Raw genomic sequence first — 25193 nt, forward strand, 5'->3', positions numbered from 1 at the left:
CCAGAGGAAAACCAAAAGAGAGAGAAACCAGACAGTTTTACAGTTTCTGTACTCCAGGTTCCCAGGGTGAACACAGCACACCACACAGAGCTCCACAGGGGAAGCCTGGGGTTGGGCACAAGACAGAGGGAGTCAGGGACAATGCACAGCAGCTCACATAGACAGAAAAGCCTGCCGAGCCTAAGTAGTCAAGAAACACTTTGTACCCTAGTTCTGGTTGTACACCTTTTTTTTAACAATTTGATCTCTAATTTTAGTGAATTATTTTTTTTGCCAATCTATGAATTTGAATTTACTCTGTATGTCATTGCTAAGAACTTACATTTTTCTTAAAGCTTATTAAGTAGAAGTAATATAAACTTTTCAAATTATCCATTTGACACATAACTGAAGGCATTATGTTTATTTTCAGTTTACATAGAATCTTAGAATACTGTATATGTCTTCCTAAAATAGTCTCCATCTTTTATGCATAACTCTTAATTTGACAGCCTTTAAATACCGAAAAACATAAGCTTTAGAATCATATATTTATCAACAGCCTTAAACAGTAAACTATTGAAATAACAATTTTAAAGACCTAAAATTTTTCTCCACAGTATGAGTAGCTCACTTAAGACCTTCACACAGGAATCAGTTAGGGTATATAAAAAGGAGTCTAATGAACAGAATAAACTGACAAACTGACAAAATAGAAGCAGAGGCATAGATACATGGGACAGACTGACAGCTGTCAAAGGGGAGGGGGGATGAGGGGCTGGATGAAAGAAAGTGAAGGGATTAAGCAAAGAAATACATACACACACACACACACACACACACACACACACACACACACACAGACAACAGTGTGGTGGTAGCTAGAGGGAAAGAGGGGGGTGCGGTGGAAGTGGAGGTGGGCAGTGGGGGAGAATGAGGACGGAAAGAGACTGCTTGGGATGATGGGCACATGGTGCACTGTGCAGATGATGTGTTGTTGAGTTGTACAATTGAAACCTGCATAGTTTTGCGAACCAGTGTCACCCCAATAAATACAATTTGAAAAAAGCTATAATTGTAGCTTCCAATCCAGGGTCTGCTCCACAAATGTGTGATTACATATAAACCACTTAATTTTTCCAAGCATCAATTTATCATCTCTAAGCCTCATGCAAATATTATATATTATTAGAAATAGTGTGTACTCATATTTTTATTCTAGGCCCGGTGCACGAAATTTGTGCACTTGTGGGGGGTCCCTTAGCCTGGCCTGTGCCCTCTCGCAGTCTGGGACCCCTCGCTCCTTACTGCCCGCCTTGCGCTCGCCAGCCATGAACCTGGCTTCTGGCTGAGTGGTGCTCCCCCTGTGGGAGCACACTGACCACCAGGGGGCAGCTCTTGCATTAAGCGTCTGCCCCCTTGTGGTCAGTGCTCATCTTAGCAGCCGGTCGTTCCACCGTTCGGTCGATTTGCATGTTAGGGTTTTATTATATAGGATTCATGTTTCAATTGCCTTACTGTCCCTGAATCTCTAGTCCTTGACTATCTTTGAGATCTTTTCAGTATCCTAATTTTTAGTTTTTATCATGATCTTATCTCTTCAAATTCATATGGATACTAATTATTGTGACTGCTTTTCCTTCTGCCATTTCAGTTCAGTGTAACCCAGTTTTTAACAAATCCACAATAACCGCATAGGGAAAGAATCCTTCTTTGAATGCTCTTATTAAAGACAAGAGAAAAAGAACCAGATTTTTCCAGCCATCGCCTCTTCTGTGTGTTTGACAATCCAGTCTTTGTTCCAGGGATTAGAACACTCTTCTTATTAAATTTTAAAAGCCCCCTTGTTCCATGGCATTTTTGGTAGGTTGAATAGGTTGAGGAAGATTACTTAAAACTAAATTGTTTATAAAAAATAAATAGGTTACACATCTTACATGCTTTGAAAATTTTAGATTTAGTCATTTTCTTTAGAAATCTTTTTGAAAAGGAATAATTGGGCTTAAGTTAAATCTTTCTTGGTTATGTAATAATTTTTTTAATATGAGAAAGCATTATATTCTAATTAGGGTTCCATTGCATATATTTAGAACTTTGCAGAGGAAAGTCCGGTTTTCATACGGCATACTTAACCTGTACCTGCTGTGCCTGTGCTGGTTGTTTAAACCAGGTTGGAAGAGAAAGACACTCCACTGTTCCAGAGAGACTTCCTGATGTCTCTGCTAGGTCCCTAAAAGCATGTTGGTATGCTCCGCATGACAAAACGAAAATGTTTACTTTCAAAATAGAAAATATTTTCACAAGAGTTTGCATTAAGACTTGTTTCCTTTCATAAAGGGATTATATATTACACAGTATTGAGAAAAATATATAATATATTTCTAGCATGTAAGTAGGCAACACAGCAGTTAGAGAGAAGAGCACTAACTCAGGAGGCGATCAAGCCTGAATTTGAATCCCACCCAGCCCCAACACTTTACACTTACCTGTAATCCCATGTGTTACTATAAGGCTTTATTTATATGATACATATACAGTGTTAACTCCATGTCTGACATGTAAAATATTTAGGAAGGAAACAGTAAAACCAGGGCTTAGGGAATAGCCTTTATAATTGCAAAGAGATTGTTGTATTTCAAGCAAACCATATTATAATGCATGGGATATGTATATGAGAAGTTTATGTGCTTATTTCATTTTTAATTGTACAAAAAAGCATTACTAATTCTAGAAAGCACTAGATTTTAGGCAAGATTTATATATGTGAATTGTATCCTCTTTGGAGACATAAATAATACTGAGGGATATATATGAAATCAAGCCAAAAATCTTGCTACAATAAAAATAGTATCTATCAAAGTATTTTCCCTATCCCTCACCTATTGGTCATAAACAGAATTACATGGCAGCTATAATTTTTAATTTTGAAGTAGAAATTGATGTTTATTCCAGTGGAAAAAAATATGTTACGAATGTGTTGCTCTCCACTGGATATATTTAGGACAGCTTCCATACGAGTACTAGCAATGTGATTATTCCAAGAACTCTCCAGGCTAACTGCTAGATAGTCTTTCTGTGTCTTTGGGGAAGGGTTCACTTGTTTTCCTCAGAAACAGTTTTGTTTTAGGCTGATTAAGCGATACAATTCAAGTCTTCAACCAATTATGTCTTTTATTAATAATAAATTACAACATAAACTACAGAGCAATACATTTAAAAATCAAATGGCTCATTTGATGCATTTGACTTTCCCATGAGGATTTCTGTGTATATGCCACCCGTTCAAGCATTCTACTATTCATACAAAATGTATTTATTCATCACTGTTGACAATGAGCTTTTTCAGGTTACGTCCCAGCATCCATTGCCAGCACACCATTACCATGCCATATGCATTAAAGCTTTCCCCTGAAATATGTCCTCTTTACTTCCTAACAAATACTTATACATTGGCCATGTTCTTGACTTCCATGTGTCTACCTACTTACTATAGTTCAAGAGCATTAGAGACAAAACCAAATGCCAGCATAGCCACAGCACCCCTAAGATGCTAGAGTCCTCTAGGGACTGGTTTTTCTGCCTTAGAAAACTTCTGTTCCTCCTGACAAGTGACAAATAAATATGATTATCAGGTACCTGTGATTTCTTAAGATCTACCAAAAAGTAAGTATAGCCATAATGACACATAACTCACATTAATTAAATAAAATCATCTTTCCATAGAAGGAAGTTTGTCATGTAAGTATCAGAAGCTTTTTAAAAATGTGAGTTCCTCTGGTATCTTCTTTCAGTTTGAAGTTTGCTTTCATTTGTAAAATTTTATTCATTTATAATCATTCCCTCTCGGTTACTCTTCTATTTTGAAACCAGAGGCCTGGTGCACGAAATTCATGCACTCAGAGGGGTCCCTCAGCCTGGATTGAAAGAGAGCTCAGGCCAGGCCAAGGGACCCCACCGGTGCATGATTGGGGCCAGGGAGGGATGCGGGAGGTTGACCAACTGGGGAGAGACCACGGGAGGGTTCCAGGGAATGTCCAGCCCATCTTGCTCAGTCCTGATTGGCCGGACCCCAGAAGCAAGCTAACCTACCGGTCGGAACATCTGTCCCCTAGTGGTCATGCACATCATAGCAACTGGTCGACTGGTCAACTGTCTGCCCCCAGTGGTCAGTGCACATCATAGTGACTGGTCGACCTTCTGCCCCCGGTGGTCAGTGCACATCATAGCAACTGTTCGACTGGTCAACTGTCTACCCCCGATGGTCAGTGCACGTCATAGCTAGCGGTTGAGTGGCCTTAGCATATCATTAGCATATTACACTTTGATTGGTTGAACAGACTACCGGACACTTAGCATATTAGGCTTTTATTATATAGGATCTATGTAATGCAGAGAATTTTGAGCTTTCAAGAGGGGACAGTATTAACCTTTTGCACTTGGATGTCGAGATTAAAATTACTCTTTGAATGTATCAATAATTTGAAATATAAAAAAATCCAAATAAATAAGTTTGTATGAAAAGAAACTCCAGTTTTTTATTCTACTGCCGTGCTTTGTAAAATCTGGGGTATTTAAAAAATTAAATCCCGAGTAGAATAAAGGAATCGAGAAAAAAGCAAGCGAGTGCAAAGGGTTAATAGTTGCTTGTTAATGTATAACATCTGTAACTGTAATATAGCTGTACTAATCTTACTTGAATGATACATTGTTTTTATAGATTAAATGTAAAAATGAGAGACATTTGTCCTGCCAATAACAAATAGGTAAAGCTATGTGGCGGTAATGCACAGGATAGATCATCTGAGTAGAATACAGAAAAAAAGACCATGTAAAATTGGAAATTTTGCTCATGATAATATGGCATTTTAAATCACTGTTGAAAACATGATGTTTTAAAACATTTAGAATATTTCTTATCATATACATAAAACTAATTTCAGGTGGATTAAAGAGCTAAATAAAAAAGAAGGTATTAAAAGAAATGACTTCTTTTATTATCTTGGAATATAACAGTTTTTCTAATCAAAACACAAAACCCAGAATCTAAAAATGAAAAATATTGATTTAACGAAAAATAAAAATTCTATATGAACATACCAAAAAAAGATAAAAGACAGATGTCAAAAAATAAAACAAAGGATTCATATGAAGAATCCACCAAGATTTCAATAATTAAGAAAAAGATTATCAACCTAATAGAATGAGGGACAAAGTATGTGAACTGGCAGCTCACAGAAGCAAAGCTCCATTAAACAACACAAATCAGGTTCAGCCACGCTGTTCACTAAAGAAATGCAAATTTAAGCAATAATTTTACCTAGCAAGTTGGCAAAAATGTAAAAGATGGTTAACATGCAGTGCCTAAAAGCACATGGGAAAACAGGAATCGGTGTATGGTATTGGTGGGAACTGGTGAATCCTTTTTAGGAGAGTTATCTAATAAGACTGAGTCTGTGCAGACCCTTTTGCAATCTCAGGTGCAGCATTTATCCCATGGAAACGCTTGCATATGTGTAAACATGCAGTAACATACCTGCTCTTGCCTTCGGTCAGGCCCTGCACATCCTCAACTAGGACTCTTAAAGTAGCATCCTTCACTCTGCTTTGTTTTGTTTTGTTTTTCCACTCCACCTTTCATACTGCTGTCAGAATTATTTTCCTAAAAAAGCAAATCCGATCCTTGCCCTGTCTACTTAGCGGCTTCTGTTTTATTGTCGCCTGTAGGTTTCCTACAATCTTTCCTTCACCTTATTTATTACCAGCAGTCTGCCTGTTTACCTTGTGTTCCAGCCACACTGAACAACCTCCCCAATAAACCAAACGTGCTGGCCCTTTACAACTCCTAGTCTGCACTCCATTCACTCATCACCACATATTTATTGAGTGATGGGCAGTGGAAACTGTCAAATAAATATGTTTAAAGTCAGATAAAAAGTACTATACAGAAAATTAAAATAAACCAATGTGATCATAAATGGATGGGTGGGCACTTGAGACTGGTAGACAAGGAAGACCCTGTGAGGGAATTAATGTGAGATCTAGTGACAAAAAGGATCCTGTCATTTAAAGCATCAGGAGAAAGAGCATTTCGAGTGGAGAGAGCAGTCACTGTGAAGAGGCAGGAAGACACTTGGTATGTTTGAAGTATAAGAAACTACACAAAGTGAAGGCACAAGGGGCAGATTTGGGCAACCAGACTCTGAAACCCCAGGGCTGAACACACAAGGTTTATTTCTTGCTTATATTACCTGTCTAAGACAATTTGGCAGTAAGGCTCTGGTGGTAGAGGTTCCACGGCCTTGAAGGTGTGGTTTTCTGAAATCACTGGACTAGGGAGGTTCGGGGGGAGGTGGTGAGGTGGGGAGGAAGAACGCTGCTCGTAACTAAGTCGGCTCTGAGTGATACACATCACTTCCTTTTACCTTCATTGGCCAAATTAATCTAACTGCATAAGAGTCTAGGAAACGCGTAGGGAGCACACAGAATTTTTGGTGATTGCTTCTGCTCCAGTCTGGGACTTGATCTTGGCTGTTTTATTAGCCAGGTAAAGATTTTTAAGTGTGAATGAAGGCCAGTGGACAGTTTTAAAAGAAGTCACCTGATCAGATTTTTTTTTAAGACCATTGGCTTCTGAATGGAAAATAGAAGTAGGTAAGAAAGCTGGGAAAGGACTTAGAAGGCTATTATAAGAATCTTGTTAAGAGATGATCGTGACTCAGACTAAGAAGAAAGAGAAAGATGGGAGTCTTTTTTGTTGTTTTTTTTTTTAAGATGTAATGAAAGGAGTTGATGGATTTAACATGGCATATGAAGGAAAAGAGAGGAATCAAGGAGGATTCTAGGGGTATGTACGTGCTATTTCTTTCTAGGGATATTTTTTCCCAACTCCCAATCTGAAAACATTTTCTTCCTTCCAGAACCATCTCAAATATCTTTATTTTTTCTGTAAGGCATTCTTAATTCCTCTGACAAATTGAGTCTTTCCTTTCCCTACAGTCCCATACCACTCTGCTCATTCTTCTTTATGGCACTTACTGAATTGTAGTATAACTATCATTTACATTCATCTCTTCTACAAGACTCTGAGCAAAAATCTTGCTAGGCATATAGGTGTTTAATATAATTGTATTGAATAAATGAATGAATGAATGAATGAATGAATATACAATATGTAATATTTTCATCTCCAAAACTGTGTGTGTGCGTGCGCGTGTGTGTGTATGCAATTACACAGCATCTGAGCCCAAGAAATTCTCTTTAATCTCTAAAATATTATTCTTGGCTATATATCTGTAATGTTTGGCTGCCATACTGCTTTTTTTAAGTTGTTTTTTTTTTTTTTAATTAACAGGATGAGAGGCAGCTGCAGGTACTGGCAGATTACAAAATGTATAATTGCTAAAAGTAACTGAAGCATATTATAGTATAATTCAACAGGAAAAAAAAAAACATCTGGCATATGCTATGTTAATTTGTCATAGGAGAGAGTTTCGAAGAAAGCACTCACTGCAGCTGGCAGATCCATCATTTCCCTGAGACGAATAGCACACCTTTGTTTGTAATTCTCTTGTCTAATAAGAACAGAGTCTTGTGTGATTTACTCTTCAGACACCACTAAAGGATTTCATGCATTAGGAAATTTCCCCTTATTCTGTATCAACCAAAATGTGCATGGCCCATTCTTATCTTAAGCTGTGCCTCAGTGATAATGATCTGAGCAATTATAGTAATTAATTATAAAGCCTAAGATATTGGCCCAAATTTCAAACGCTTATTCCATGCCTTAAGGAGCCATAACTTCTCTTCTTTTATAAAAAGTATTTGCCATGTTTTCAAAGAGATGAATGCATTGCAGGGAACACTTTGCTCTTAACCTTGTAACCATAACTCGTCAGTTATTACATGTGCCCGCGATATGGGGAATCGAAGTGAGTTTAGAGTAAAAATTCTCTCAGCATAGGTTAGGACACCCATTTCTATGATAGAGAAGAAGAAAAAGACTAATTTTTATTACAGAACAGCTTCTAACTCTGCCCTTTTGAAATAATCTATATTTCCAACTTTCTACTGAACATTTCCATAGCACCTCAAATTTGATGCATTCAAATCTGAACCGATTCCTCCACACTGGCCCATATTTGTCCTTCATCCTGCATTTCCTTTTCCATGAGTGGTGCTATCTACCCAGTCACTCAAGCAAAATCATCCTGAACCCTTCTCTTCATAACCGTAAATCAAGTACTGGTAATTCTACCCTCCTCCTCCCCCATCAAAATATCTCCTGAATCTGTCCATTGCCCTCTCCAAGTTCAGGTGTCAGCATTGCTCACCTAGATTGCTGCGATAGCCCCCTAATTTACTGTTGTCGTAGATCCTTACAATTTTTCCTGCTGTAATCAGCAAAGTCTCCTGATACGCAAATCTAATCTTGTCACCTCTTCTTAAAATACTTCAGCTCTTCCCTATCATGTCGCTGATAAAATCTCCATTTCCTATCAAGACATAGAAGATCCTTTGCAATCTGTGTTTCCTTGTGTTTCAGCTTCTCTCCCCGCTACAACTGACTTCCAGTAAGTCTGTATGGCGTATCCATACTGCACATCTCCCAGCTTTCTACCTTGATGATCCTTTCTCATTTCCTGGCCTTCACATGTGGATCTCATTATAACGTCTTTCCTTTTCTCACCCTGCCTCTGTCCACCTAATGTCTGTTCATCTTTCATATATCAGCTTAAAAGCCTGCTCCTCTGGAGAGACGTGCTAATCCCCTCATCCTCCACAGGACTTTTATTGCATTTACTTGTTATAAACCTAGTAGCTTCTCAGTATTTCTGGTATCCCTTCGTCTCACTGTGGCAGTGACTGCATCTCCTCTGCAGGCCCCCTCCCTCAGCTCACAAGCACCAGCATCGTGTGTAGCATGCAGCAGGCACTCAATTCAGTATTTAATGAAATGAATGGACTTTACAGTCTCCCCAATCACATCCTTAGGTCCACACTTAAAATAAGATGTGAGGAAATTCACCCACACTTTGTACACTTTGAGTCCATTCTTCACATAGCTTCTTAAAATAAGCTTCCTATGAGTGATATTTATAAATAAAGCTCTAAATTGCATTGGTTTTCCTAGCAGTAGTCTCCCAAATTTATTACACCACTTGATGGCTGCTGTGAAAATGTAATCACTGAATTATCTAGTTAGTTCTGCAATGACAGCAAGTACTGTAGGTAGTGAAAACTTTGAAAAAACAAGTCATAGGATATTAGAAATGTTATAAATGGTGACTGATTATGTGGAATTGACTAAAATCTGCTCAGGCTCAAAACCACCTTACATGTGCCAGGCACTGTGCTATGCCTGGGAGTATAGCTTCCTTTTGGAGCTTCAGTTCTAATGGAGAGAGACGGACGAGAAGGCAAACCAACAAATAAACAAGACAAGTGTAGATGTCTCCAATGGTATAAAGTAACAAATGGGGTGATGTGAGACCGTAACTGGGACAGGGTGGGCGCTGAAGGAGCTGGACTGTGTTTTAAAAAGTCATCAGAAAATTTGACATTTAAACTGAGGTCTGAATGATAAAAGAAATCAATTATACAAAAACGCCAGGAAAATATTCCAGGCAGATGGAAGGGTAGCGAGTACAAAGGTGCCATGTTAGAAGGGGGTAGACCCATGCAATTACAGTGTAGTGAGTGAGGAGAAAGAAGGCCATTGGGTTGAGGGATGAGGCAGGGATCAGATCATGAGAATCTTGTAGGCTAATTTAAGTAAATCTTTTTAAGTGTGTGTGTGTGTGTGTGTGTGTGTGTGTGTGTGTACCTATATACTTATATAAACCACTAATCAGCATTACAATACAGAATTGCTAAATGTCTATATATAAAACTAGAGGCCCGATGCACAAAATGTGTGCACTGGGAGGGGATGTCCCTCAGCCCGGCCTGACACCTTGGGGTATGTCCGCCTGCCGGCTTAGGCCCTCCGGGGATCGGGCCTAAGCCAGCAGTCAGACATCCCTCTCACAGTCCGGGGCTCTCGCATTCTGGGACCCCTCACTCCTTACCACCCGCCTGCAGCAGAGGCGGGGGAGGCTTCCGCCACCGCTGCTGCACTCGCCAGCCATGAGCCCGGCTTCTGGCTAAGTGGTGCTCCCCCTGTGGGAGCACACTGACCACCAGGAGGCAGCTCCTGCATTGAGCATCTGCCCCCTGGTGGTCAGTGTGCATCATAGCAACCAGTCGTTCCACCTTTCGGTCGATTTGCATATTAGGGTTTTATTATATAGGACTAGAGGCCGGGTGCACAAAATTCATGCATGCGGGGGGGCGGTCTCCTCAGCCCAGCCTGCACCCTTTCCTGTCCAGGACCCCTTGGAGGATGTCTGACTGGCGGCAGTCAGACATGCCTCTCACAATCTGGGACCGCTGGCTCCTAACTGCTCACCTGCCTGCCTGCCTGATCGCCCCTAACTGCCCCCCTGCCAGCCTGATCACCCCTAACTATCTCTGCCTGCTGGCCTGGTTACACCTAACTGCCCCCCCCCCCGCCAGCCTGGTCGCCCCTAACGGGCCCCCCCCCCCCCGCCAGCCTGGTCACCGCAAACTGCCACCCCTGCCAGCCTGATCACCCTTAACCGTCTCTGCCTGCCGGCCTGATTGCCCCTAACTGCCCCCCCCCACGGGCCTGGTCACCCCCAACTGACCCCCTGCCAGCCTGGTCACCCTACGCAGCCTGCTGTTCAGTCATTTGGTCGTCCCTCACTAACCTCCCTGCCAGCCTGGTCGCCCCACGTAGCCTGCTGTTTGGTCATCCATCTGATCGTTTAGGTCGTGACAGTCCCTGGCTTTTTATATATTAGGATAAACAACCTGGGCATGTGCCTTGACCAGGAATCAAACCATGATGTTCTGGTTCATGGGTTGATGCTCAACTACTGAGCCACACTAGCTGGGCAATGTAAGTTATTTTGTATGTGTGTGTTTTTAAATTTTACTTACACAGAAGGTAATAAATCAATTATATTTTACAACTGTATTTCTAAATTATATTTGTAAGCATAACTAGGATATTTTATTACATACACATAAATTATGTAAGTAAACTAAAAATATTTAGGACTCAGAGGGCCAAGTGATATTATAAGGAATTCCTCATTCTTATATACTTACATTAACTTGGTAGAAGACAATTTTACCTTAAACCTATAATATATAATATGCCAGAAATTAGGGAGAAATTGGGTACTGTTTCATTTAAGTTCTTTAATTAGTGTAAAGTACTCTTTAAGTACCACGATGTCACACAGAAACTGGAAATGTCATCTGTTGCTATCCTTCTGGCAGGCAGTACCTCATTCACGCCTGATAGGAAAGGATGCTTCTGTGCTTAAAGATTTCCAGGGGAGAGATTATGTAGCTTTATTTGGCAAGTGTTTCCACTATAATACCACTGTGAAACTTTCTGGAAAGTCTTGTTTAATGTTTTTTCCAAATCACTAATGATATTGGGAGCTCTCAATGATGTTCTCTAATGAAGAGAAAATTTCTCACAGATAATAGAGTCGGATCATCCCCTGGGTTTTTCCTTTACCCTGCAGTTAAACATCCCAGCAGAGAAATAAGCAGCTGCAAAGTACTGACAGGCAGGCTCTGGGAAGGTCTCAGGGGACAGAGCTGGTGAAACCACTGTTCTCTTCTCTTCACCCTTTCACACCGCCCCAAATTTCATTCAGAAACGAGATGGAAGGAAATGCTTAACTGGGAAAAAAAAACAAAACTTTTTTTAGCCACTTCAAATCCTTTGTAGAAACAAGTGGAATATATACAAATCTAAATAAATAAAAATGATCTTTATCTAAAATATGTTTTGTGGTAGATTCCTCAGTAAATATTTGCTGAGCAAATAAGGAATAAAACTTTCTAACTGTTAGGTTTTCTACAAAAAGTTAGCCATAAATCAGCAAATATTTACTGAATTCCTATGTGTAAAGCAACTTTGGTAGATACTGTGGAAACTAAAAACAATCCTCATTTTTAAAAATTTTATTTCATTTTTAAAGAGAAGAAGATGGGGAGAGAAACATTGATGTCCACTTATTCAGGCATTCATTGGTTGATTCTTTTGTTTTTCATTGGTTGATTTTTACATGTGCCTTGACTGGGGATCAAACCCACAACCTTGGCATATCGGGACTACACTTCAGCCAACTGACCTACCCAGCCAAGGCAAAGCAATCCCCATTTTAAAAGTTTTTCATTATTCTTGTGTATGTGTGTGTGTGTGTGTGTGTGTGTGTGTGTGTGTGTAAACCACTAATCAGCATTACAATACAGAATTGCTAAATGTCTATACATAAAATAAGCATAAAGCTTTGATGAAATTAAAATGAATTCGGAAGGAGGCATAGAAAGAATTGAGGCAGAGTGGAATCTTAACCTTTTGCACTCGGATATCGAGTGTGACTCAACACGGTTAGCATCGGTAGCAGCTCGTATGTCGAATTGTATTGAATGTATCAATAATTTGAAATATAAAAAAATCCAAATAAATAAGTTTGTATGAAAAGAAACTCCAGTTTTTTATTCTACTGCCGCGCTTTGTAAAATCTGGGGTATTTAAAAAATTAAATCCCGAGTAGAATAAAGGAATCGAGAAAAAAGCAAGCGAGTGCAAAGGGTTAAAGAAAGAGCAGGATTTTAATGGCAAATCTAAACACAAGGATTCAGAAAATGACATAATGCAAGCTTAATGGGATACATGTGGTTTGTTTGCAGGACAGTGAGAGCCTAAATAACAAGGAAGACTCCTATCAGAGATAAGGTCAGGAAGATTCAGGGGGATTTTGAATGCCAGTCTTGGACTGTTTTGTGCAGTAGCAGAATGCCCAGAAGTTATCATTCAGGGAAGCAAGGTATTAAAGTGGTATCTCAGGAAGAGAGCATGCTGGCGCATTAGCAAGGGGAGGCTGCTATGTTCACTGAGCACTTGTGTGTGTGCGGTGATGGGTGCCTCACAGACGCCTGAGCCGCTGGCTATGCCCATCAGTATAAAAATTCAGAACTTGAGTTGTGATGGTAACACTGAGTAGAAGGGAAGAACAGATCTGAGAGTCATTGCAAAGGAAGGGTCTATTTAGGGGCAATCTAGACCCTGCGTGGCAGAGCAAGTGAGACTACACTTTTAACCTAAGCCACCAGGGCAGATGTGTGGGCGGGATGAAATCTGAGTGGCAGGATGAGAAGTAGGTTTTGGAGGCAGTGTAAGAAGTTTGATGTTGGGCATCAAGTTTAAATGTAAGGCTGAACCTTTGGGAAATACATCAGAAATAAAGATAAACTTGTTCGGTTTTCAGTAAATGTGTTACTTTTTATAATCTAGAATGCCTGATACGCACACAAATTCATAGTCCTTCACTTACTCATTTAGCAATTGCCTGCCATCCAGGGGAGGGCTCAGAGCATACACTGGAAGCAAAGGCCCTGTTTTCAATCCTTACTCTACACTGACTAGCTGTGTGACTCTAGACAACTACTTCACGTTATTTTTATACTAGAGGCCCGGTACACTAAATTCATGCACGTGGGCGGGGGGGGGGGTGTGTCCCTCAGCCCAGCCTACACCCTCTCCAATCTGGGACCCCTCAAGGGATGTCCGACTGCCCGTTTAGGCCCGATCCTAGTGGGATCGGGCCTAAACGGGCAGTCGGACATCCCTCTCACAATCCAGACTGCTGGCTCCCAACTGCTCGCCTGCTTGCCTTCCTGATTTCCCCTAACCGCTTCTGCCTGCCAGCCTGATCACCCCCTAACCACTCCAATGCCAGCCTGATTGATGTCTAACTGCTCCCCTGCCAGCCTGTTTGCCCCCAACTTCCCTCCTCTGCCGGCCTGGTCACCCATAACTGCCCTCCCCTGCAGGCTTGATCGCCTCCAACTGCCCTCCCTTGCAGGCCTGGTGCCTCCAACTGCCCTCCCCTGCTGGCCATCTTGTGGTGGCCATCTTGTGTCCACATGGGGGCAGGATCTTTGACCACATGGGGGCATCCATATTGTGAGTTGGAGTGATGGTCAATCTGCATATTACTCTTTTATTAGATAGGATAGAGGCCTGGTGCACAGGTAGGGGCCAGCTGGTTTGCCCTGAAGGGTGTCCCAGATCAGGGTGGGGGTTCCCTTGGGGTGTGGGGCAGCCTGAGCAAGGGGCCTGTGGTGGTTTGCAGGCCAGCCACAAGTGGTGGCCCTGGTATCTGGAATTTATTTACCTTCTACAATTGAAACTTTGTAGCCTGGAGTGGAGCCAAGCCTCCTGCTCGTTCCGTGGCCGGCAGCCGTTTCTGTTGGGGTTTGTGTATATCTTCTATAATTGAAACTTTTGTAGCCTTAAGCGGAGGCCTGGGCCGGCCAGGATGTGCGGAAAGCGGGGGGCAACCCTAGCCTCCTGCTCTTTCCAGCTCCGTGGCTGCCACCATTTCTGTTTGGATTTGTTTACCTTCTATAATTGAAACTTTGTAGCCTTGAGTGGAGGCTTAGGCCGGGAAGGGCAGGCGGAAAGCTTGGCTTCATCTGTTGCCTGGGAAACCCAAGCCTCCCTCCTGCTCTCTGTGGCTGTAGCCATCTTGGTTGGGTTTATTTGCATACTCACTCTGATTGGCTGGTGGGCGTGGCTGGTGGGCGTGGCTTGTGCATGTAGCAGAGTGGTGGTTAATTTGCATATTACTCTTTTATTAGGTAGGATGTCTCTGTCTTTAAATTTTCTCATATGTGAGAATGGGGTCCCATAGTGTTATCATAAAAACCGAATTAGTTTATTTAAATAAAGCACCTAGGATAGTGTCTGGCACATTGGAAGCACGTGGAAGTGTTTGCTGTTAACACCATCATCATCATCATCTGCACTATTACTTGCCCAGCTCTGCTGAGAACCAGACCTTAAGGGGGACCACAAGGAATGATCCAGTTGCTCACCATCCAGGGGTGACAGAGCTTGACACACAAGAGAATAGTATTTACACAGATTAAAAAGTAACGTAGGCTTGTCCTAGCCGGTTTGGCTCAGTGGATAGAGAGCATCAGCCTGTGGACTGAAGGGTCCTGGGTTCAATTCGGGTCAAAGGCACATGCCCGAGTTGCAGACTTGATACCCAGTAGGGGGCGTGCAGGAGGCAGCTAATCAATGATTCTCATCATTGATGTTTCTATCTCTCTCTCCCTCTTCCATCCTCTCTGAGATCAATCAAAATATATATTTTTTAAAGTAACTTAGGCTTAATAATGTGTATTTTAGTGATTTTTAATTTTTTGGGAAATTATTACTAATAGTATTTATTAGAAATTATTACTGTCGTTCAGGTAAATTGTCATGGGTATATAAGTGAATAATAATTTAGACATCAAATTATGCAGTAGGTGTTTTCTATAAGCTGGATGTTGGCCGACTTTATAAATATGATCATTGTTTCATCTTCATCTCAGTAGTACTCAAAGGTTATTTCTCATCAGCACTAATGTAAAACATTTACCTTTAATTGCATTTAACCTAGAAGACTTGCCACTTCAGTCATTTTGCTTTTTTGTTTTGTTATGTGGGGAATTTTAAGCTATGTGAGTTAGAATGAGCTGTGTCCCTCTTAGTCTGTGTTTACTACCATGTACCTTGCACTTTGCCCGAAGAATGTTCAGTAACTACTTGTGGAATTGATTTGTAGACATTTTTATTTTCTCTCTCCTATGTATTTATACCAGATTGCTTTCTGATTTTAATAACTATTCACTTAGTTATAGGACACCTGAGAGACCAAGTTTTTAAGCTGTTTGTGTAGCTCCTTTGGAAAAAATCAAAGCTGAAGTTATTTTGGAAGTGTTAATCTGTTGATTTTTTTAAAGAACAATGAAGGTCAAAGGATGAAAAATGAATCCTGAATAATTATTTTAGTACGCAAGACATTGAGTTGACCTTTTTTTAAGTTATTTTTAAGACTACATTGTATCTACTTCTAACCTGGGACTCTTCAAATTATTTTTGGCCAAAAACAATATAATGCATATATGTTGAATAGGAAAAAAAAGGTTTGTGCATAAGAAAATTCCAGCTAATAAAACATAAGCGATATGAATGTATAAAATATAGCACATATGCAGCCCAAACACCAGTCCTGAATGTACCAACCTGAAATGATGGTGGAGTGGTTAACATTACGTCCGTTTTCCCAGAGTTGAGCTCCTCTAAGAAGCACTGTATATCACAGTAGTTTATGAGTAGTTATAGTAATGAATACTGTATCTATTTAATATGAATGTGCTTTCATTTAATGCCAAATAATACTCAAGATATTAAGACACTTTGGTACTGTTAATATACTAGTATATATACATGTACATATGTGGGGTAGAGGGGTCCTGTGGCGAAGTATAACATAAAATGTATTGTGTTAACCATTTTAAAATTGTGATAAAATATTAAATTTATCTGCTTAACCATTTTTAAGTGTACAATTCAATAGTGTTAAGTGTATTCACATTACTGTACAACCAATCTCCAGAATATATGTGCATTTTATAAAGAAATGAATGAGTCCTTTAGATATGGTGTATTAATAAGAAACATTATTTTACACACAGAAACATGAACATGTATCTCACTAATAAGGATTCTATTTGTTCATTTTTTAAAAACAATCTCTCCCTCTCTCTCTCTCCTTCTCTCTCCCTCTCTCTCCTCCCTCCCTTCCTCCTTCTCTCCCTCCCTACTTCCTCCCTCCTTCCCTTCATTAATAGGAGTGAGCTGAGTCGGCAGAAACTTCATACCCAAGAGCTGCTTTCTCAGCTGGAAATGGCAAATGAAAAGGTAGCTGAGGTAAGATAATGACTCCCCCGGGAGGTCCTTCTGCTGCAGCCTGATATACATGTTAGAGAATTTTACCGGAGCCAAGTCCAAATTAATTCTCTACTTGGAAATGACCATACAGATGTGCGTATTTCTTGTAGAAATCATCCATAACCCCAAAGTCCTCAGGTGGTACCATGTGACTAAAAGCCTGAGAGTCAGGGATCCATCATGTGCACATGACAGATGCGGGGCTGGTCCCGTCTCAGAGACTGCTAGGACCCTCGGAGGTCTGTGCGTGTCTGAGATTATTTTTTAACCTGTTCCTTTTGTTTACTTTTCATCCATCACAAGAGAGGCATAGAAAATACTTTGGCCTCCTGGAATATATTAAAATACTCCTGTCGATGACTTGAGAGCTAACTAGAGCAAGAGTTCAGGTTTTTTTCCTTGAAGTGTTAAAAAAGGAAGCAATTTCTAGATTATGATTAGGGTATTCTAGAACTTTAGTTCTCCTTTTGATGTTCCAACTTCAAATGTATTTGCTGGAATTTCTTTAACAGGCTGTCTGGCCCACCATCTCTTTGTGGCCCGCTATAGCTGCCAGAGTGAAATCATTACTCTTAAGTTTTGTAGCATTGTAAATTGATATGAACCATTTAGAAAACAATTCCACCCTAGCCATTAAAGTACTCTTTGGTATAGCTCCCACTTCCAGGAATCTGGTCTAAGGAGGGTCATTTAAAATGGGAAAAAATTTAAAGGAAGATATTCAACACAGTAATGTTAATAATATCGGAAGATCAGAAGCAACCACAATGAACCGTTGAAAAAGAACAATTACCTATATATTATGATTTATGTAATCTGGACTGTGCCTTAACCATTATTATGACAGCATAGAAAAATATGTACGTTATGTGCAGTCTGATAGTGACTATGAAAATGATTATTATAGATGATGGCATTTTTTCCCCGAGTTCGCTCTAGTTTTAAAATGTGCCTCTTAAATTTAAGACTGCGTATTTAAACAATTTTGTAAATTGGAATAGCCAGTATAGTTCTCATCATAAAATTTAATTTTGCTTTTGGGCACACTGAGAAATATAATAAGCTCATTTTAACAGGATACTGTTATTTCAATATTTTATGTTACTAGGCATGACAGGCCCTGTAATCACTTGTGTGTTAAGACATGGGAACTATATTGTTCTTCATAGAAAGCGTGTTTTTCTTTCTATTCCTGATTAGGCTGGTTACTCTCTCAATTCCCACAAGTGCCAGAAAAACTGAATAACAATACCAGTTGTACAAAAACATTTTGTTCAGGAGAGTAAGTATGGGAGGACTGGTGCGTTTTTTAACTCACAGCTTCTTGGAGCCATGTGCATGGCGGCGTGCAGTGTCAGATTTATGTTCGTGATGCTGCGAGTTTCCTAAGGCTGCGCTACCAGGTTACCACTGTGAAGTGCGGTCTCGGCTCTGGAGGGCAAAGGTCCTGGTCAGGAGGTCGGCAGGGTTGGTTCCTCTTGGGCTCAGAGGAGGATCGATCGGTCCATGCCTGTCTCTAGCTTCCAGCAGCCTCAGGCGTTCCTCCACTCATAGATGGTGTTCTCCCTGAGTCTTCCTATGGTCTTCCCTTTGCACATGTCTGTCTGACCAAATTCCCCCTTTTTATAAAGACACCAGTCATATTTGGGTAAGCAGTGATGGGCAACCTTTTGAGCTTGGTGTGTCAAACTTCGCCAAAAAACTGAGCATAACTCGGGTAGTGTGTCACTTTGAGGAAAAAACTAACTCCAAGACTCTAGTCGCAAATGTTTCATCTTCAGGAGCAGCAAATGTTTCATCCTCGGCATGCGGCCGCCTCAGCGGCCGAGTGTCAGAAATGGCTACGCGTGTCAGTGCTGACACGCGTGTCATAGGTTCGCCATCACTGGATTAAGGCCTAGCCTGGTAATATCATTCTAACATAATCATTAGCAAAAACCCTATTTCCAAATGAAGACATTTATAGGTATGGGGGGTTAGGACTTCAATATATATTTAGGGGCATAATTCAACCCATAACAATCTATAATAATAAAAGCATAATATGCAAATCAACCGAATGACCAAACAGCAGAACGACCTTTCAGATGACCATGCTATGACACTCACTGGCACCAGGCCAGCCAAGGCGGGTGCCCGGCCATCGCCCCATGATTGCCCTGCAGAGGGAGGCCCAGGCCACTGACTGGTGGGCTGTGGTGGGTGGGCAGGGCCTACCTCTTTGGGGCGATCGATCGCGGGGCTCCCAGACTGTGAGAAGGCGCAGGCCAGGCAGAGGGACACCCACCCCTCCCACCCCCCAAGGGCACAAATTTCATGCACCGGGCCTCTAGTGTCTTAATAACTCTGTTGACCCTAATACCTTGTGGAGTATACAGCTGTTTGGGGAACATGTAAAAACAGACTTCGTCACCTTTTAAAGAACACCTTTAGCATATAAATCATTTAAGGCACATCTAACACTGTTAAAACCAGGATTTCTAGAATGAATATTTTTCATTTCTTGAATGTTAATAATGACAATGTCCCAGTTTCCCTAGAAGTTGGTCCTAGCACAGTGGCTCTGAGGACACCAGCAGGCAGTGCCAACGCCCGCTGGGAACATGGTAGACACAAGGATTCTCAGGTTGGGAGCAGGTCCAGGTGGGAGGCCCGGCAGTCTGTGTTTTCATGCTCTCCACATTGGAAGCACTGAGCTAGCATCTCAAGGTTAACAGGTCAAAAATTGAAAATCCTGTTCTCAACTTCTGATTCTCTTTGCTTTGCACTTAATCCACTTTTTTGTTGGCATGGAGGGGTAAAAAGGTTTAGTGAGGATGTACAACCAGCTTTGAATTTCATAACTTGAAAAATGTACATTTTGAGACACTCTCTTTGCATTTTTTAGTGGTCAGATGATGTCCAGATTTCCCATTGATTATTCCACAAACGCCTCCATGTCACGCATAGATCTCTAACCCATTTGTTTTACATTTCCTCTTCACAGAGTGAAAAGTTAATTCTCGAGCATCAAGAAAAAGCCAACAGACTCCAGAGGCGGCTCAGTCAGGCGGAGCAGAGAGCCGCGTCCGCTTCTCAGCAGGTAGGGGGCTCCTCGCCGTCTCTGACGGGAACTGTCCGGGTGGGTCACGCTAAGAAAGGCTCCTCAGAAGTCCCCGGAAAACTAGGAGGGTTATTTTTACCTGATTAAACTATTTGAAATTAGTCTCTATTATTTGGGGTTGAAAGTAAACTTTAAAGACAGAAATAAACATCCGTCTCTGCAGTAGACTCCCACCTCTGGAACCACTCTGTCCACTCACAGACACTAGCCACCAGCAGCTGCTCCAATTAATTAAAAGTAAATAAACTAAAATAAATCTGCAGTCAGACTAGCAGATTCCAGGTGCTCAATGACCATTTGTCACATCAGACAGCATGACTGTGAACCGCTCTGTCCCAGGAAGTCCGAGCGACGTCCTGCCCCAGAGGCTGTGCGTGTGAACTGGCAGGTGTTTTCTGACAGATTCAGAAGTGGGTAGCATTGCTTTGAATGCATTGTTTCAATTGCACTGACTTGGTTTTTATTGTAGTTTTTTAATGGAAAAAAATTACTTTGTGTATAGGTTAACTTCATTTAATGCACATTTGTATACGACTATAAATCTAAAATATGATATAAAGTCCAGTGGGAAATAGAGTTTGAAAATGCATCCATGAAATATTGATATGGGGGTAATTATCCATAGTGCACACACATCATTAGGAAATGGGCCATTTGTTCTGCAATAGGAGCAATAGTCCCTCCTATTGGGAACAAAATGAGATCAGTTTAGTGAATATAAAGATAGGCTGGAAACAGTTCAGATAGATAGATAGATAGATAGGCAGATAGATGGACAGACAGACCAATAGATAGGTATGGGTAGGCAGGCAAGCAGACAAAAACAAACCAAGTTAATACATTACTAGTTATATTTGGCTATAAGTCTACTATTTTAATTAAAATTAATATTACTCTTAGATATTATACCATTTTATACATAGTAAAGCAACTCTGAATACTGAATTCAGTTTATGTTTGTGATATTTACAGATTTTCTTTTTAAGTCTACTTCTGGTATGACCATGAGGCGACACTTAAATGAAATCCAGCCATAATTTGCCCTTCTTCTGTCTCCTCCCTCTTGAAAGTAATTATAGCTTTATGAAATGTGTTTAATTACTTATGGAATAATGAAGTAACAGATTACTTAGTTACTCAAGAATTCCTCTATTCATGTGGATTATACGGTAGTAGGAGTGAGGGTGTGCTGGGCAGTGTCCGGAGCGTGTGTTTGGTGTCGACAAATAGTCTGCTGTCCCTCGGTAGCCATGTGACTTAGGGCCGCTTCCATCTCTCTCTGCCTCACGCTCTTCTTACTCAGCGTAGGATAATAACGCCTCCATTAGAGTTATTGAAAGATGAAGGGAATTCACACATACAGAGCACTTAGTCATTAAATGGTAAGTAGATAGATATATAAGAAATTAAATTTCTTACACCACAATCCTTAAAGCTTGGAGTTTGCCTTTTTTAAGGAATGTGGTAAAGAAAATGCCTACTTAAAATCACCTACCTCGAGTCCCGTAGTAAAAAGGTGCAGTTACAGAACTTCGCTGTAGCGTCCCGGTGACATCTGGCTGCGTCTCCCTCCGGACAGAGTTAAACCTGAGCAGCCTCCTGTGAAACTTGGATGGCAAAGTTGCCCCCATTCTCTTTGTGAGCTTTTTTTTTTTTTTTTTTTAATGTTTTTTTCAGTAAATCACAATTTTTTCCGTAAGCTTTCCTTCTCCTATTTTGTTCTCCTTTAAAGATGGAAAGTAACCATTCAGCCTTCTCCCCATCCACAAAAAGGAATTTATCCCCTGGAGTTAATATTTTTTCCACCTTAAGTGAGTCCAAGTTATAAACTTTGTTTATGAGACATATATTCAGTTTTTTTAACCTTTATCTTTGCCTTCTCTGAATTCTTTCTAATTAATTTTTTCATTTTCCTCCAAAAAATGGAAGCTGCTAATAGAAGTGATATCCTGCTAAGGGCCTGATATTTAACGCAGTGATGGAATGGAGAGATCCTCGTTGTCTGTACTTACCAGTGCGGCCCAGCACTGTGCTGGGTCCAGGGAGAGCCCCTCAGTCCTGACTCAGCCGGTCCTGACCCTGCTCCCCGGTGTCCTGTCTCCCGCCTCCCGGCCAGTGCTGTGGCCACGTGTTCCGAGTCACAGTGCGCCGTGACTGCCATGTCTTAGAAGGCAGGGCGGGGCGGCCTTTCTCTGCAAGAACACAAAACCTAGAAGCTAAGAAAGACATCAATAAATGTGACGATGTCAAATTTCTACATTAAAGAGAGTCATGAAGTCAGTGCCGGACTGAGGAAAGTATGTGCAACAAGTATATGACCAAGAGGCTAATGTCGTGAATGCATATAAAGAGTGGCTACGTCAGCAAAGAAGTGCTGCAGTTCACACATCTTTGGTGTCAATGGCTATTGGTGCAGTGAGCCCTGTGAGGCAGGATCTCTCACAGGCTATAGATGAACATAACCTAGGACTCAGCATTCCTAAGAATTTATTCTGCAGGTGGTTCCTTGCTCCTGGGCACAGCTGTACACAGAAGCATGAAAATTCCTAATTGCAGCGTTGCTTATCCTTTTAAAATATTAAAAATATCTAAATGCCCATCAACAGAAAACCAGCTAAATTATAGAATATCCAGGCAGGGGAAAGTTAGCAGCTGTTAAGGAATAAAATAGATCTAATATGAAACCATTTCGCCCCAGCTGGTTTGACTCAGTGGATAGAGCATCGGCCTATGGACTGAAGGGTCCCAGGTTCAATATCGGTCAAGGGCATGTACCTCGGTTGCAGGCTCAATGCCCAGTCCTGGTTGGGGCGTGTGTGCAACCAATCAATGTGTCTCTCTCACATCATCGTTGTTTCTCTCTCTCTGCCTCTCCCCTTTCCTTCCACTCTCTCTGAAAATCGATGGAAAAATATCCTCAGGTGAGGATTAATAAAAAATCCTATATAATAAAGATATAATATGCAAATTGACCCTCACACCCTCACAAGATGGCTGCCCACGACCAGACCAGCAGGGGGGTTAGTGAGGGACAACCAAACGACCGAACAAGCATGCTGCATGGGGCGACCAGGACGACAGAGGGGGGCAGTTGGGGATGACCAGGCCAGCAGGGGGCGGGCAGTTGGGGATGACCAGGCCAGCAGGGGGCGGGCAGTTGGGGTGACCAGGCTGGCAGCGGGGGGGCAGTTGGGGGTGACCAGGCCAGCAGGGGGGTCAGTTAGGGGCAACCAGGCTGGCAGGCGGGGCAGTTGGGGGCAACCAGGCCAGCAGGGGGGTCAGTTGGGGCAACCAGGCTGGCAGCGGGGGGACAGTTAGGGGCAACCAGGCCAGCAGGGGAGGCAGTTAGGGGTGACCAGGCAGGCATGCAAGTGAGCGATTAGGAGCCAGCAGTCCAGGATTGTGAGAGGGATGTCCGACTGCCGGTTTAGGCCCAATCCCAATCAGGCCTAAACCGTCAGTCGGACATCCCCCAAGGGGTCCCGGATTGGAGAGGGTGCAGGCTGGGCTGAGGTCCCCACCCCCCTGCATGAATTTCGTGCACTGGGCCTTTAGTAAGAAAATAATATGGAAGCATTTTTAAGGTAGATCTTGTAGCAGGGAAAACAAAAAAACAAAAAAAACAAGATGAAAAGTCTGCATCATACTTTATCATTTTCTAAATAAAAAGGGGTGATGAAATATATGCATATACCTACCCCCATTTAGAATATTTCAGGAAAGATGCTTAGGAACTGGAAACAGTGGTTGTATCTGGAAGGAAGGCTATGGAAATAGCACAATGATGGGAAGACTTCCCTTATGCTACGTTGTACTGTTCGTTTTATTTTTTGCACTGTTAGGTTTTTTTACTATGTGTATATTCCATATTTTAATCAATTCCAATTAATACTTAAAGATTATTTTCCTATTAGACTTTTCTTACTATAACCTATCATCTCTCTTTTTTTTTTAATATATCTTTATTGATTTCAGAGAGGAAGGAAGAGGGAAAGAGAGATAGAAACATCAATGATGAGAGAGAATCATTGATCGGCTGCTCCTGCTGCACGTCCCTTAATGGGGATCAAGCCCGCAACCCAGGCATGTGTCCTTGACCGGAATCGAACCTGGGACCCTTCAGTCTGCAGGCTGATGCTCTATCCACTGAGTCAAACCAGCCAGGACCTATCATCTCTTTATTACCAGCCCTGCAGTGTGCTGGCTTACACTTAGTGTGTTAGCCACTTTTCCAATTACCTTTTCTCTGACTGTTCTTCCTCCATCTGTGGAATATGTCTTGGAATTCTCAGGATGTCACTGAGCTGTGGGATGTCGTACTTGGCTTGTGTGTCTAGTGTGATGCAGGCACTTATCCCTTTGCACTCGCTTGCTTTTTTCTCGATTCCTTTATTCTACTCGGTATTTAATTTTTTAAATACCCCAGATTTTACAAAGCACGGCAGTAGAATAAAAAACTGGAGTTTCTTTTCATACAAACTTATTTATTTGGATTTTTTTATATTTCAAATTATTGATACATTCAAAGATGCTAACCGTGTCGAGTCACACTCGACATCCGAGTGCAAAAGGTTAAGTGTCTCAGGAGTAAAACACAAGTGAGCACAGAGGGCGACCTCTCCCAAGACCCATTCCACGAAGGTTATGTTCAATGACTGTAAGCTGTGGCGGATTTCACTGTGTGGAAAATTCACCCAAGACTTTCCATAGGAAAGTGACTGCTTACCGATTGTTCATTTCACTTGCAGCTCAGTGTGGTTACAGTGCAGAGAAGAAAAGCAGCCTCCATGATGAACCTGGAAAATGTCTAAAAGGCCCGTAGTTCACCCCCAGCCTTAGAGGGGGAAGCTGCTGCACTAGGAGGTTGGATGGGAAAACCTGCCGAGAAGGGCCAAGGCCCTGCCACCGGGCATGCGCGTTTGCCATTGGGTTTGAGGGTTACTGGGAAGCAGGACAGTGGCAGCTTCCTGGGAGTAAAGGAAACAACCGGCACGGGCTTCAGTGGAGAATAAAGCAGCTGAGAAGACCTCATTGCCTCCACCTGTGTGTCTGTTGTCTAACCCCCCACCCCCTCCTTTGGAAGAGCGTAATAATTTTAGACTATGCTAATCATGAGAAAGAAATTTTAAGAAAATGCTAAAATTTTAAGATTTCCGTTTCCAAGATTGAGAATTTTACATCAGATTGTTACTTCTAATTCATTATTAAGGTTCCCAAGTATCCATTTTATTATGA

The 25193-nt window shown here is 41.5% G+C and overlaps 1 protein-coding gene across 2 annotated transcripts in view; it reads left to right on the plus strand.

Annotated features, from left to right (window-relative positions):
• Positions 1–25193, plus strand: part of SCLT1 (sodium channel and clathrin linker 1) — a 108945-nt gene extending 83752 nt beyond the window's left edge. The window contains exons 19-21 of one of the 2 annotated variants that reach the window (XM_054717731.1): positions 16756–16834; positions 19842–19937; positions 24707–25193. In XM_054717731.1, coding sequence (XP_054573706.1) covers positions 16756–16834; positions 19842–19937; positions 24707–24769 — 238 coding nt within the window. In that variant the 3' untranslated portion in view covers positions 24770–25193. Of the gene's footprint in view, positions 1–16755; positions 16835–19841; positions 19938–21887; positions 22251–24706 lie in introns of those variants that run through there. The other variant, XM_054717732.1, reaches the window with a different exon arrangement.

Source organism: Eptesicus fuscus, chromosome 6 (genome assembly GCF_027574615.1).
Source record: "Eptesicus fuscus isolate TK198812 chromosome 6, DD_ASM_mEF_20220401, whole genome shotgun sequence".
In the NCBI taxonomy this organism is placed as follows: domain Eukaryota; kingdom Metazoa; phylum Chordata; class Mammalia; order Chiroptera; family Vespertilionidae; genus Eptesicus; species Eptesicus fuscus.